The sequence below is a fragment of the Octodon degus genome, unplaced genomic scaffold, assembly GCF_000260255.1.
Source record: "Octodon degus isolate 3935 unplaced genomic scaffold, OctDeg1.0 scaffold00025, whole genome shotgun sequence".
NCBI classification, from domain to species: domain Eukaryota; kingdom Metazoa; phylum Chordata; class Mammalia; order Rodentia; family Octodontidae; genus Octodon; species Octodon degus.
In genome coordinates, this window is record NW_004524601.1 from 10,481,007 (window position 1) to 10,497,679 (window position 16,673).

The 16,673-nt window shown below is 38.6% G+C and overlaps 1 protein-coding gene across 1 annotated transcript in view; it reads right to left on the minus strand.

Annotated features, from left to right (window-relative positions):
• Ankar (ankyrin and armadillo repeat containing) overlaps window positions 1-16,673 on the minus strand; it is a 54,233-nt gene that overhangs the window by 21,155 nt on the left and 16,405 nt on the right. The window contains exons 8-13 of the mRNA XM_023712335.1: window positions 15,889-15,927; window positions 14,323-14,524; window positions 12,600-12,808; window positions 9,492-9,596; window positions 7,138-7,379; window positions 2,908-3,076 (exon numbers count right to left, since the gene is read on the minus strand). Coding sequence (XP_023568103.1) covers window positions 2,908-3,076; window positions 7,138-7,379; window positions 9,492-9,596; window positions 12,600-12,808; window positions 14,323-14,524; window positions 15,889-15,927 — 966 coding nt within the window. The remainder of the gene's footprint in view (window positions 1-2,907; window positions 3,077-7,137; window positions 7,380-9,491; window positions 9,597-12,599; window positions 12,809-14,322; window positions 14,525-15,888; window positions 15,928-16,673) is intronic.

Genomic DNA, 16,673 nt, shown 5'->3' on the forward strand with positions numbered 1-16,673 from the left:
ACTCCAGACTTTGTACTAGACATGCAGGTACTTACACTGCTGAGTTACCTCCCCAGCCCACAATCATGTTTTATATCTTGATTTTTCAGGGCCATCTAGATAGCTCAGTGGCTTAAAGCGCCTGCTTAGGCAGATGCAGCAACCAGGGTTCCATACTCCCCATCTCCTGTGCTATACTGGTCCCTCCCTCCCCAGCCCCCGGCTCACTGAGATGGCAGTGGAGACTGAGTGTGGTGGTGTGCACTTGTAATCCCAGCGCTTGAGAGGCTGAAAACAGGAGGATCACTCCAAGTCAGATCTGTGTAGTAAGACTCTATTGAACCTGTACTAGAATACATTTTAAAAAATGAACTGATATATCTTGATTTTTTTCTACTTTCTGTGCATTGATGCTAAGAATATCTCCTAGTTACATAAAAGAGCAGCATTGGAGGAGATGGCATTTGAGTTATGGGCTGTTCAGACCTAGGGATGACCTGTGTGCAGAATCAGCCATCTCACCTGTCATCAAAGCTCTTCAGTACATCTGGGTAGCTGCACTCAGTGAATCTCTCACTCTGGACCAGCATAAAGATTGTCAAAATAACCCATTAAGGAAGTTAATCCATGAAAAGCTAGCTTGGCCTGTCTTTCAAGAGTAACTTTAGAATTTAATAATAATTTTATTAGAAAAGTTGCTTTACTTTATTATTATTATTATTATTATTATTATTATTATTATTATTATTATTATTGGAAACATTGCTTTAAAGGCATGTGAAAATCCTCTTTTAGAACCTTATAGAATTTTTACCCCTTAATTGCTATTGGTAGATGTACATTTAGGAAAGTCATTGTTTTCACAGATTTTTCTTTGTAAATAATTTTCACTATATCTTGTCTAGTTAAAGAGTGACTGGCATGGCTATAGTACCTGTGCAGTTGTTATAAGAATGAAATAGTCTTTAATAAGTAATATAAAATGAAGTGTACTTTCTCATACCAAGCCCTTAGTAACTGTGAAGTACTGTCATGATGAGAATTTTCAGAGTGCCAGACTTCACCTTTTACTGATCATGTTACCAATTTAAGGAAGTACATCTCAACCTTTGGTGAGCATTAAGATGTACACAGATTTCTGGGTTTCCGCCCCAGGTGACTCAGGTGGTCGTGGGTGGGGCCAAAATGTGTATCTCGAAGTTACTGGAAAACATTGATGCTATTGGCTGGGGGGATCAAACCAGTGTTTACGGAGAGATGGGAGGCACGAGATTTGTGTTCATAATAAAATCGGTTACTCTATGTTAGGAATTCTGTTCCCTCTGGCTGTACATTCTGAACCCAAGTCTGCTGTGAGTTTTGTTTTGTGAAGCAGCAGAAACTAGTCAGCAGGTGACAAATTTCATTACTTTACTTTCTTTGAATTTTCCCAGGGAGTGCTAAGTATACCGCTGTTAGTACTGGCACTTTTCTGTTATTTTAAGGATTTGTTGGTTTTTCCAAAGTGGTTTACTCGTGGAGCCAAAAGATGTGATTAGGAACATTATGGTGCTATTGGGTCTTGGTATTTGATGTACTGTAGAATTTATATTTCCTATCTAATATTAATTTTATTTGTATTTTTGGGAAGGGTCTATAGGGTGTTCAGGATCTCACTACTAGATCGGACTCGTAGTGATCCGCCTGTTTACAGCCTCCCAAGAGCTGGGATTACGGGCGCGCGCCTCCACGCCCAGTCTCAATTCTCCTCTCAGCGAGCCCGGGGGCGGGGCCAGGATGGCAGGCCCGGGATGCAGCCCTCAGCTCCTGTGCCAGCTTGCAGTTTCTTTAATCCACTGAGCTATTTGATCTGCCCTAACTCAGATTTTAGTACCTTCCTTTTCAAAAATAATAGAATTTTGCCTTTCCATAATCAGAGCTTGAAAGTATCAATGTTACTGTGTCTTTTCTGAATATAGGCATTATCATGCAAAGTAAATATGCAAACTTCCAATTTGATAGGCAAAAGTAATAATTCATTTTATTTATTTTGTTTTGTTTTGTTTTGTTTGGCTTCTACTAAGTCTAAACATCTTCCTCTATACTTACTAACTGGTTCTTTTTTTTCCTTTTAAAACGAAAAGACAACTTGTTAGAATAAGTCACAGAGCTACATGCTTTATCTGTATTTATAGATTTTAATACACTGCCATATGGATTTTGCGGAGGTGTACTGGGAATTGAACCCAGGACCGCAAGCTTGCCAAGCGGGTGCTATGCCACTGAGCCTTATCTAGACCCGTGTAGATTTTTATCTATCTATACAGCTTAGTTTTCTAAATGCCCTTTATCTCTTTAATACTACAGCATGTATTTTCCAAGCACAAGGCTAACCTGTTCTGTAACTGCTAACTTCTTCCTCCCAGAGGTGGCATGTGTGTTGCTGTGTGTGGCCACCAAACGAGGCTCTGGCATCGTCTCAGAGCCTTTGCAGTGGCTGCAAAATCTGGCTGTGCCTGCTGATGTCTTCTATACCAACATGCATTTAGAAACTGATTATCCGCCTAACCCCCAATTACCTTGAGTTTTTGTCAGACATACAACAACAGATGTGGTATTCCTGTAACTTGCACAAGCGCTACGAGTGGTCAGTGTGTACGCTGTTCACACTGGAGACCTCGCCTCCCCTAGGCATACCACCTGCCTCATCCCACGGTTCATGCCAATATTTCCCAGTTATAAACACATTTCATTACATATTTTTGAAACTATACTTTTGAGAGGCAAGTCCTCTTATAAGCTCAGTACTTTAAAAGTTTCAGATATTTGAGTAGTCATAGCGTGCATTTCTAGCTTCACCTACAGGCAAGTCCGGCACAAGCCCAAAGCCATGTTTATTTCACTTACTAAATCTAGTCCCTTTCAAACGTCACAGAAGTAGAGGCTCACCGGAATCAGAGCTCAGAAATCGAATGAGGTGCTGGATGCCGTTGTGGTCTCTCACAGCTCTTTGATTAGTTTCATTTCCTATACATAATACTCGCATACAGTTCATTACATTTACTAGCACATTTTCTATGTTTATTGTCAAGAGATTTATCAGAGCTGGAATTCCATTCTAAAAATAAATAAAAAATTACTTAGATTTATTTAATATACATACGATGTTTGCTTAGAAATACAAATCTATTACCTTTGTTGCTGTAAATATCTGCTTATTTAAGAGAGAACAAGCCAGGTATGGTGGTAGATACCTACTATCCTAGCACTAGGGAGGGTGAGGCAGGAGAATCATTCTGAGTTTGAGGCCAGCCTGGGCTACACAGAGAGTCCAAGACCAGACTGAACTACCTAGTGAAACCTTGTCTCAAAAAATCAAGAACAATAGTGTGTAAACAAATATGTCTACACATTAAATGATAGTTAATACCATTTTAAACAAAATTTATGTTTTCATGTAAAGTGAATATTCAATAAATACAACTGAAAATGGCCACTAAAATATTATGAGCTTGTAAGTTCATTGTAACATTTATTAAGTATCTAAGAAGTGAAGCAACTGGGTGAAAATAATTGAGTATACTTGCACATTACTCCATTTGGAAATATTTGGACTACATTAAATATTATTTTAAATGTGAATATAATTTGATAATTTTTAATGACATAAAGATGGCATTTGTCCCTACCAACAGAAATAATGAAAGGATATCAAGCAATGAACTATAGAAACATGACCCCTTTCTTAATAAAGCTATAAAACATTGTCAATATTGAAATATAATAAATGTGTATGAGTTGCTAATAGGCATAAGAGAAAGCTCCTCTACCCAAAGAACCTAAGAACAACTGGTAGAACACAGTTTCCCAAATATAATTGACTTTACCTTGAAGTCAAGAAAAAGAAACCCAATTCCCCATTTTTAATACTTTAGGATAGCAGCAGGCTTTTTCCGGGGCCTGTTGAGCATACAGTCTCAAAGTCGGGAAGAGAGAGGAATCAGGCTGACAAGATATGATGGAAGAAATGGCACACTGCTGAGGTTGGAAGGGAAGAGATGGACTTTTTACATTGTGAGATGGTGTAACTATGCTTTGAAGTTTGACACACCACTAGATTCTATGGCTAGGAGAAAGCTGTACATACAACCCTATGGTACAAAAAACAGTTCTACTAGCCTATGACTTTGGTCTATGCCCTTTCCCTCATCTGCTTCCTGCAAATAGCTGAACCAGTAAGAACTCACCTATAGAAGACAAGGAATGATGCAAAAAGAATCTGTACAGAGCTTATCCACGTATAAGAAAAGATAGAAGCACCCCCCCTGGGGCACACAGACACTGCAATTCAGACTGGGCACGGTGGTATGTGCCTGTAATCCCAGTGCTTGGGAGGCCAAAACAGGAGGATCACTGTGAGTCCAATCTGTGTAGTGAGACCCTGTAGACCTTGTTCTAAATACATTAAAAAAAAACAAGAAAAGACAGGAAAAAACATATAACACATGAAGAAAGCTATTATGGTTTGAATATGTGTGTCTCTTCACAATTTCTATATAGGAACTGAAACCCCACGGTGACAGTTGTAAGAGGTAGAGGCCCTTAGGTGATTAGTGATCTTATAAGAGGGCGAGAAAGAAAGAGCTGTGGTCTTCTGCACTTCTTCCTTCTGCCAGGTGAGGACACAGCAGAGTGACATCTTGGAGGTGACAGCCACCCTCACCAGACACTGAACGCTCTGGCACCTTGATCTTGGACTTCCCAGGCTCCAGAATGATCATCAATAAATTTTATTGTTTATACATTATCCAGTCTGTGGTGTTTTCTTATATTGATAAGCCAAGACTAAAACAAATACTCATCGGAAAAATGTTGCCATGAAGTAGGTGAAAAGTGTAACAAAATGTATCATATTATCACTGATACAAAATGAAGTACTTATCATTATAAAACAAGAAGAGATAAGAGAGACACCAGAGCTCAGGAAAGAATTTCTGGGCCAAAGGTGGAGAACTGATCAAAAAATTTTATGAATAATGCTCAGATTTTCTATATTCAATGTTTGATTTTTGTATTACAACAGTATTCATCATCATAGAGTATGCTCTCTTCCTTGACATACATTTTGCATTACTGATAGGTCAACAGATTCTTCACATGTTCTCCTACCCCTCTGGCTATTTCTTCTTAGTGTTCTTTGTGAGTTTCCTGCAACTTTTCTACAAGTCTTAGAGGCCCAGTTTTAAAAAGATAATATAAAATATCACCACTTCTTACCATTTCTACTGCTATTATCGTGGCTCAAGGCACCATTTTATTTCAACTAAATCACTGTAGTTGCTTCTTAATTTTACTGAATCATTTTTACTTATTTCAACAAGTGAAGTAGAGTATGTAAGTCTCTCCATGAAACTTTTCAGACCAATGCCGTTCAACACACATTTAGGATGTGTGTCTGTGAGGCCTTACGTGGTATGGGCCACAACTGCCTGACTGAGTGTCGTCTTGTTGTCTTCCCTCAGTTACGTTGGCTTTCTTGCTATCCCTTCAAAGTGTGAGGCACACTCCTACTTCCTTCACTTTGCATTTATAGCCCCAGCCTAAAATGCTCTTATCAACAGAGAGTGTAAGGAGCAGGTTCTACTCTTCTCATTTACTTTGAACCTATAGTCAAAAGCCATCCTCTTAGCCCTCCACATCCCTGGATTCTACATCTGTCGATTCAACCAAACTTCAATCAAAGATTCTTGGGAAAAACTTGAACTTGTATGGAAAAGGTTGCCATTATTCCCTATACCATACATTGTAACTATTTACATAGTATTTACATTGCATCACGTATTACAAATAATCTAGAGATGATTTATGCTTATTAATATGCATAAATTATATGAAAATATACAGTTTTGATAGGGCCTTGAGGATTTATAGATTTGGCTGTCTGTGAGACCCTGGAATCAGTCTCCTGCCAATATAATCTATATACTTCACAAACTTTCTCCCATCCCTTTCCTTGCTTTCCTTCTTACTACTTATTTTCATCTATCATACCATTTATTTGACTTATTCATTTATTGTCTTGTTACTCTCAAGTAGAATAAAAACTTCATATAGAAGGTGGGACTGGGGCCGGGGAGATGGCTCAATAGAATAAGTGCTTCCCTGGCAAGCGCAAGGGTCTGAGTTCAATCCCTGGTTCTGCCAAAAAAAAAAAAAAAAAAAAAAAAAGAAGTTGGGACTATATCTGTTTTACTCACTGCCATAAACCTAGGATCTATGAGACTATCTACCACATAATAAACTCTCAATAAATATTTACTTCATGAATGGACTGAAGATATATAAAGATATAAATTCAAGGAAACTCCTCTTAAAATAATACAAATGGATCTGTTGAAAAGATACACCAAGTACTGGAAGAATGGGGTAATCAACACATGGATATGTAAATCTTGGACTTCAAAGATAAAGAAAACACTTAGCAGAACTAAGATAAATATGCATATAAACTAATAGAGTGAGTGACAAAAGCAAAACCTGTGTGCATTGCATACAAAAAACTAAGATAATAGAGTGAGTGACAAAAGCAAAACCTGCGTGCATTGCATACAAAAAACTAAGATAATAGAGTGAGTGACAAAAGCAAAACCTGCGTGCATTGCATACAAAGGACACATTCTAACTCTAATTAATGTTAAGTGAAATAAAGCAGACTCACAACCTTAAATGTTGCATGTTTTCTCTTATATAAGAAATAAATAACAAAATTAAAGATTTTAGGAAGTAGGGAGAGACGGAGCTTTTTCAGTGAGAAGAGGATCAAGAGATGGAGGGAAGGGGCAGGGAAGGAAAGGACTGGGGATACAAGAAGGAATGGAGATGTGTTCTGTACATGGATCAACTTCATACAAACAGTGTGTTATGTGCTGTAGACATGAACTAACAACAATAACAACCACAAGTAGCAAAGCAGGACCCAAGGCCTCAGACATGCTAGGAGGTGTCCCACCACTACCCAGATGCCAACTGTTTCAAGAAGTTTTCTCATTCTGACCCCCACTCCCCTTTCCCTGATGATCCCTAAGAGTTTTGGCCCTGGGGAATAACATGGGTCTCTTCCCAGCTTCTATGTAAGGGAACTACAATCAGTCAAAACTGGGTTCTGTGAAAAGCACTCACATATTTGGAGATGACATTCTTGTTTCCATATTGAGCGATGTCATACAGAATGACAGCGCAGCGAGAGTGTAGTTCGGGTTCTTCAGAAACTAGGAGGTTGATCAACACTGGAATAGCTCCTGCCTCTACCAAGGCATTCACAACACTTTCGTGGGTTGAGATATTGCTCAGTAACCCAATGGTCTTACACTGTAATTTTATTTTGGGGCTTTTTAATAGATTGATTAAGGCAGGAATGGTGCCTGTGTAGAAAGGACAAAGAAAGTCATGAAGTATTGTAATTATTATTATTATTAATTAATTAATTTTTTAAATGGAACTGGGGATTGAACTCAGGCCCTTGTGCTTGCCAGGTAAGCATTTATTCTACTGAGCTATCTCTCCAGCCCCTGGTATTGTAATTATTTACAGCCAATTTATCATACCAAGATTTAAATCATGTTTATGGGCATTTTGATATAAATGACTAGCAGGTAAATCTATAAGGTATAAAAACAATCACTTGAAATCATATAAATGTGTTCATTTGTTTAGTCTAAACTAAAAGCAGTTCTCATTGTTCACACATTTGATTTCACATCACAGGAACATACACTGTGGATTGGTAACCTGAAAATACTTTTAAAACATTGGATTTTCATTTAACATCAATTATAAATTCTTTGAGTAACCACATGGTGGAGTTTAGCTTTGATTATTGCATCAACTTTGTATGCCAGTGTTTATGCAATCATTTAAATATTTTTATTATCGTTTGTCCTTACGTTGTACTAGCAACTGAAAAGACAAAGAGTGTTGAATCTAACAAAATGCACATTAGCCTTGTTCGTTACAACTGGTTCAAAGATGGAAATCACCGGGCCTGTTGAAAACAGAAACTTTGGCGTCAGCTGGAAGCTTGTTATATTTACATCAATTCAATGTGAAATAAGAGCTTCTTCTACAACATGCACACTAATGGGAAAGACAATGGTATAACTAGGGCTTTATTCATTTATTTGTATAGCTGAATTGAAACATCTTCATGATTAAATCTGGGCTGGGGAGATAGCTCAGTAGAATAAGCGCTTGCCTGGCAAGCGTAGGGTCCTGAGTTCAATCTCTGGTACTGAAAAAAAAAAAAAAGATTAAATCTGTGGCTCACTTTTTTGGATACAGAGATTTTTATACCTGCTTTTGGGTATATATTAGAGGAATGTTATTTCATTTATTTATTTATTCAGCATTATTTATGGAGTATTGTAGTGGTTGATACAGTGTGCCAACTTGAGAGGTTAAAAGCTTAACTAAATTGGCTCAGTAATTCTACACTCTAGGGCATGAAGGTCCCACCCTAGAATGGCTCTTCACTTAAATGACATACAAGGGAACTGAGGAAGGATGGAGCATCCCATTTCCCAGAGAAGCTCTGGTCTTAGCAGTCAGCTTGGACGTCATCTCCTGGCTTCCAGGGCAGACTGCCTTGGATCCTTCAGCCTTCTGGTGTAAACTCATCAGCCTTTTTCTGTAGACCCATCAGCCTCCTGATACAGACTTGCATGAAACATTGCAGTGAGCTCCAGACCTTGAACTGAATCCTTCAGCCTCCAGAGTGCAGACAACCTCTGCACGCTTCCTCATCTGACTTTGCGGCTGACTGTCATAAACCAGTGTTGTAATTTTCTATGCATTTGTACATCTTGTGTTATATATTTTCCTCTAGTAAAACCCTGACTGGTACAAGTATCCTATGTGCTCTCAGTGCTCGTATTAGGACAGTATTGATAGAACTTTGCATGATTGAACCACTTATTGATGAGGAAATGGGTAGAGAGGCTAAACAATTACTTTGACTTGCAAATGCAGAGCTAGCTACAGATCTGGCCTGGCACTTCCAATGTTATTTTAATTTAGAAAATAAAATTGTGCAAGTACAGAATTGGTTCATTTCTAACTGAAAGTAAATATAAGAGCAGTGTGTTAAAGTAATTTAATACATTGTCTAAGTTTGTAAGCTTTTAGAAAAATGAATTTCTCTAACATTCATTCAGATTTTTGATCCTAAACAGCCTCCAAAAAGAAAATAAATGACTGAAAGATAAAGAAGATAATATTAGACAAAAAGTAAAAGAAGTTTAAAAGGAACTAAAATGATTTTTTAACAATCACAAATATAATTTAGGGCTGGTGGCAGAATGTTCTATGCATACATAAGGCGTAAGTTCAGTCCCTAGTACCAAATACACTAAACACACACACACACACACACACACACACACACACACACACAAACACACATGCACACACACCCTGCAAAACATAGCTCTGCTAAAATAGCATGGGATAATATAGTTAATGCATAGACTTTGAATTACCTGCATCCAAAATACATTTCCAGTAGTGCTCATTTGCTAAGCAAATTACTTCTAAGGACATGATAGCCATCATCCTTCGCTTAAAGTTTTCACACTTCAACATTTCTGTAAGCATTCAATAGAAAGGTATAAACTGAAACTGACAGAGAAGGTAATGAAATGGTGCATTTTGTTTCCATGCAGGGAAAGCGAACCCCAGGACTGGAATCACTGCCATGACCACCAGCTGCATACATAGAACCCCCCAGCATTAATGCCTGTGTCTAACACGCTGAACAGACTGTGTGCTCTAGTCCTAGTCTGGAAGATCCCCCCAGGGGACCACTTTTATAGACTTAGTCTCCACATTACTGTCAACAGGAAGTGGCAGAACCCTTGGGTGAAACCTACTGGGAGGTTGTAGGTTATTGGGGGAACGCTTCTGTGGATTGTGAGACCCCACTCCTGCCCTTATGTTTCCCTTTTCTTTCCCTTATTCAATCAGGAGGTGAGGGGCTTCCTCTGCCATGACTTCCTGCCATAATGTACTGTCTCACCACAAGCCCAAATGCAACGGGGCTACACAACATGAGATAAAACCTCCAAAACTCGGAGCCAAAAATAAACCTTTATTCTCCATACATCTCAGGTATTTGTTACAGTAATGAAATATTAACCAACACAATATATACCTGGGATCTCTGAGCCTCGCAAATGTATATAATTAGTGAAAAAAAGTCCTGAAATTCTTGATTTGAATGGCTTTCACTGGCTGGAATCAAAGTTGGAATTCACTTACAAAATAATAAATCTCTCTTTTGTCTGAAATCAGTTTTGAATCAACTTTGAGTATGAGTTTTCAAGGATGGCAAAGTAAATTACATTATTGCTAATAAAATTTTAGTACTCATTAAGTTAGATATGAGGCTTTATGTATTTTCTGGGCATAAAAAAGATATTTTAAAAATTTTGTATGAATTTATAATCCAGACCAAAGATAACAAAAATATGCATTCTCATAAACTAATGTGTAGAGTGTGAGCAAGATGTCCTGGGCGTATGGGTTCTCCTCATCATCTCTTTATCCACCTAATCTGTTACCAAATTCATCCTGGCCCTACGTTGGCTAGGACACTCCATGGTGTTCTCTTAAAACTCAGCTTCCACTCCAAGGGCTAATCCTGGAGCTCTAGAAAACTAGTTCTTCTTTTTCCCATGGTGGAAACAGGTAGTGTCAGGAGGGAGAGCCATCCCAGAGTAAAAGCAAAGAAGTGGGCCGGATCTGTTCCAATCATTATCAGGAACCCTTAACGATGACCATAGGATGCATTGACCAGGGTTAAGCTGTTGTTATTGTTAGGGCCAGATTTTCTACCCTTAAGGCAGGAGTTTGCACTTGTTTAAATGTATTAAAAATGACATGAGGCTCCTCTCAGCCCCTCCTAAAAAAGCTAAAATATAATGATGTATATAATGCACCATTATATATATGTATATATATATTGAACATTATAAATACTTTCCAATATCTCTTGAGACTGATATACTCAAAATACACTCCCAGCACTCAGCAAGTTCCAAGATTGGTACTGGGCTTGTCTTGAAGCCAAACATTTAGACTTCTTGGACAAGTAAAATACAACTGAAAATCTTAAGCATCCCTTACCCTAAAATGAGCTGTTGGGAAAAAAAAACCAATTCTCACTCTCCAACGCTTTTCCTTCTCCACTTTAATGAGTTTTTATTTCACCCACATGTTTCACAGTTAAATATCATCCAAAGGGTTATAGCAACAGGTCGTGCTTTGTGACCTCGCCCTGCCCACTTTTCTGGGTTCATCTCTCCAGATGTAACCAATTTGTATGCTTTTCTCCATTCCTTTTGTGATTTACATATTTCTGAGTATTTACATATACTGCTACATTTTGTCTTAGATATCATTTATAGATAGAATAAAAATGGAAAATAAGCTCTTTCAACACAACTCTGTCATTTTCTTGGACCACATTTGTGATTAATTAAATCAATATTCAGCGCTTAGTTATGACGCTTGTACAAATACGATCCATGATGCAGTACAATAGTGCAGTGCAGCTATATCTCGCTTCTCACTTTGTCTTTGCTGCAGGTAACAACTTCCTCATTTCATTTCCTCTCCTTAGCTTTCTTTAAGTCGCTTATTTTTCCTGCCCTTTCACTCTAGGTTAGGTGTGCAGTTCCATTCTGGGACTTCTCGTTCCTGTCACTCTTGAAGTTTTCTGTGCCTCTCTCCTGGTGTGACATCTCATTTCCTGGATCCTTCTATCTCCTAGTGGTGAGGGAGAATTCCAGCGTCAGTGTCCTTAAGACTTCAGTGTCCTTAAGTCTTTCCTGGCAAGGCTCTGCGTACAGCACTTCTGCCACTTCACATGCCTTCCGAGGGCCCCGCGCTATGAATCTGAGGAGCTCTTTGCTTACCTCTGATTGGCTTGGAAGGATCTTCTTCAGTCAGCTAACGGCTAACACTTGTCTATCTAAATCCATTGTCTAAGTTTTTGTTGTTACTATATTGTTTCTCATTTTTTCTTTGTATGCTTGATTACTGCTGCTGGTGAAATTATTACTTAATCTTCATGCAATTTTAGTGCGGTCTCAGGAAGGAATAAAATTAAATGCATACATTCAGTTGGCCAAATAACCTTTACCCTCAAATTTCTAGCTAGTCTGAACACAAACTTGTGACAAAAAGTCAAACTGATTTTTTCACAAAATATTTATTAAAAATGAAGAATTATCTTGCTGAAATTTTCTCTACCATTAGGTGGTTACAATTCTCTACAATTAGGTGGTTATACATTGGAGGGCATTTTTTCTACTTCAAATAATTTCATCTCTTTCCTTTTTTAAAAGTTACTTTTTGGTGGTAGAGAAGATGACTTCACTTCTGAGAAAGTTTGCAAAAATAAAAATGAGTACAAGTGCCTAAAACTGTCGCATCCTTTCTTCTTTTAACTTAGAAAAACTACTTTTGTACACAAACACAGAGCTCTTTATCATTTGCATTTTTGTTTCTGATTTTAACTCATCAGTTGTTTATTTCATGATAATCAGAACATTTATTTACAAAGAAATTGTGTGCTCTATACTCACCTACTAAAGTCTTCCAAACTGGGAGTTCAGGATTATTTAATTCTATTATATGCTTAAGTACTTCCGTGTGAAAGGTGAGCACTGACAAGTGGATTATATTGTTTCCTTTAGTATCTGTTTTTCTCCAGTTAGCACCAAGAGAAAGCAGGTATTGAATAGTGTCCAGAGCTCCTGAAGTGGCTGCCAGTAACAGCGGAGTACACTGATTCCTAAAAACCAAGGAATACATTATAATGACATTGAGTACAGAGTGTGAAAGTGACTTTTGGTTAAGCTATTCTAAGTACTGTTGTAGGAACTTTGATAGCGACGGTCACTGTCTCCCCACTCCATATTCCATGGGGAGCACATTCGCCTCTCTTGCCTAGAGGCGTATATGTCCTCAGGCTCCTTGCTGACTTGATTGTCATGCCTTTTAATGTCTTTGGAAGTTGATGATACACAAAACTCTTAGAATATACTTTCATCCTTGTAACAAGTCCGAATAAAGTAAAAAGCAAGGCAAGTATGAGCCCATTTCACAAATGGCTCAGGTAGTAGCCAAATCGATTTCTTTATACTTCACTTCCAATTTTCACATCTTAGCTTCCTAACTGTGCTGAAAACTAATAGCTTTTTTTTTTTTTTTTTTTTTTTTTTTTCAGAACCGGGGATTGAACTCAGGCCCTTGTGCTTGCCAGGGAAGTGCTTATTCTACTGAGCCATCTCCCCGGCCCCTAATAGCTTTTTAAAATAATATTCACTATCTGCTTTTTAGATACAGGCGATCTTTTGGTTGGGCACATGGTTACCCAGCCCAAAGTTACATTTCCTAATCTGTCTCACAGACAGGTGAGGCTATACATCCAAATTCGTCCTCTGTGTTGGTAGGATTCACCTGAGCAACTGCCTGAAGAGAATGGAGAGTGCCAGTGTTTCCCTTGCTACCTACAGTCGTGATAATAGAAGCAGGCATTGCTCTTGTACCATGACACAAAAGAGAAAGCCAGTGTCCTGGAACTGAGACCACTATACTAGCCCTAGATCATTGAATAATAAACTGTCATATCATGATGCTGGCCCATAGACCATTGAATGATAAACAGTTACGCTGGCTCTAGACCACTGAATATCTGAAGAGGTAGAAAAAACACATGAAATCCTGCCACAATCATGTTAAGAGGCTCAAAAGAGTCACTTGTGTTCTTCAGAGTCCTAGACAAGGATGTACCTTCAGAACAAGTTATGCCTCTACCCCAAAGATTGCTTGGTCCTTGCTTAAATGTGCAGCCATGTTCTTATTTCAAGGTTGTCTTTCTTTCTTACTATACTTCTTTTTCAGATACCACTAGGTACTTACCCTGCAGTACAAGCCCCATCCACTTTGGTCTGCAGCCCTAGGCTAACTCCTGGTTGTTCAGGGTTCAGTGTGGAGCAGCTTTCTACTCCTTAACCCTGGGCTTTGTCCTGAGCACTGAGTGATTAACCTGACCAACTACCCTGTAGAACAATGTGACTGTGACAGGGTGAAGAAAAGGTCCCAATGGCTCACTCTTGATTCCTCCAGAAAACATGCATAGTTGAATTGAAGCTATTGTCTTGAATTCTGAAGATACACGGTAGGAGAAGACAGTAACCAAAAAGGACATCAAGTCACTCATATCAAAGGTGTCTTTCAGTGTCAATGCATAAGGAAAGCCATGCGTGTAGAAATTTGTATCCTTATAAACACTCAGTAACTTACTCAGCAGTTGCCTCGGCTTCTATCAGACTGGGATCTTTCCTGTGAAGAACCATGATGATGCAGATATTATCATAGAATGCGGCAAAGTGGATCGGCATCCAGCCTCTTTTCTCAGAAAGCGTGTAATCGGCTTTGAAAGAAAGCAGACAGAGGGTGGTTTCCAAGGAGCATGCCTGGGCCGCCAGGTGAAGCGGTGTTGGACCTGGGATGGACGGGCGATTACTTGAGGAGTGGTCAAAGAACTAACGTTCCTTAAAGAAATCATACCGTTCTGGCATCCCACCACACAGCTTACTACCATACAACATAAACTCTCTAAGCTAAGCACTATAATAATGAGTTAGGCAATCCTGCATTTCTTTAACTTAAATGTCTGGCCAGGAATATATCATACTTTTAAAAGTTGGGGCTCAGGACATAGCTCAGAGGCACAGCACATGCCTGGCAAGTGTGAAGTACTGAGTTCAGTTCCAAGAACCAAAATAAAATACAATAAAAAGTGAAGAAATACATTCACTCTATTCACAACATTAAAATATTAAATATTTGAAATTTTAAGAGAATATATAAAATAGCTTTGTGATAAAATAAGCTATTTCTTGTTTAAATTATTTTCCATTTTATTCAAATATTTTGTGGTACAAGACTGCATAAAACTGGAAAAGAATACATATTAACAAAAGTCTTCTCCGACACTAAACCCAGAGGCCTTTGCGAATTCTTGTCTTATTTCTGAAATTCTTGTCTTACTTCCTTCTGAACAGTACTTTTCTACTGTTGACCACTTGTTCCTATTTAAAATTGTTGGGGCCCTGCCCCTTAGCTCAGTTCGCTAAGTGGCTGCTTCAACAAAGAAGTCAGGCTCAGGTTGCTGTGGTTTGATCCCCACAACTCAAGCCAGCCAAACCTGCCCCAAAAGCATTTGGAGAAAAAAAAAAATCCTATTTAAAATTGTTACTTCTCTTGACATTTGTGATCTCTTCATTTTGCCTCTAGAATCGATCCATCCCATGGTTTGAAAATCTTAGGAACCTATCTCCACGTCAGCAGCACCCTGACTCCAGTCATAACCACCGTGTGCCGCTATCTCTACCTTTCTTAGGGTCTTTCCCTCATTCATATTTTTCAAAATGTAAAACTGATCATTTCAGTCCCTTGCTCTCTGCAATAGCATCTCCAGGCCTCTGCTTTCTGAGAAGATGACAGGCTGCACTGGAATGACCCTGTCTCAGACCTCCCAAATTGATACAGCCTCTCAATGGCTGAGGCTCTAAGCTGCATTAACTGCTTACTTTTAAAGATGTAAATACCATTCTTGAGCACCTAAATTTATAAATTTATGAAAATGGAGGTGGCAGTCCATTTCACAGTAAAAAATTGAAAGTAAAAACCTAAAAAAAAAATCAAATAACTATGATTAGAAAAAATACATTTCAAGCTGAATATGGAACATCATTATGGGACACTCTCGTGTGACAGAATGTTTTGCAGACTGTACGCTATAAGAAAAGTTGTAATATATGCCACTGCCTTGGGAAATGCACGGCTATTTTACTTACGTCTTACCATTTCTTTCTTTTTTCACGTCCATTTTGGATGACTCTGCTTTAAAAGGGAATATATAAAGAAGCATGATTAATAAAACGTAGCAGTTTCCTACATTTGTCAAAAGATTCCTATGAACAGAACAAATGGGCGGTGTGTAGATGACACCAGGTGTGGCGCGTAACTTTTGGTGAAGCCATGTGGGCATGTTGCTTAAGCCTGACGCTAGACTAACCAAAGCAGACCCCAAAACTCTGCCTCTTGGGTGGCTGCTAAAACTCACAGCTGACATAATTTCATGCTGAGTAAGTAATGATATTACTAGCACATTTATACATTTTCCATGCATCGAAATCTACAAACGTAAATCTAAGAAGTCAGAGGATCAATGAAAGATTTTAATTTATCAAAGTTTTTTTTTTTGTACTAAAAAAAAAGGGAGGGGGGCAGCCAAATAGCTCAGTGAATTAAAGCACCTGCAAGCAGGGGCTGGGGGTTTGATCCCCAGGGCCTGCGGTGCCAGCCCTGCGTGCAGGGCAGGCTGAGATGGCAATTGAGACTGGGCGTGGTGGTGCGTGCCTATAATCCCAGCTCTAGGGAGGCTATACACAGGCAGATCACTACAAGTCCGATCCAGTAGTGAGACCCTGAACACCCTGTAGACCCTTCCCTAGAAATACAATAAAGAAATAAATTAAATAAAATAGTTTAAAGATAACACATAATTAAGTAACAGGTTAAAAACTACATTTGGGTTTGACTTAACTCTGAATTTTTTTGACTAGCTTTATTCTATTTTTTTTTTT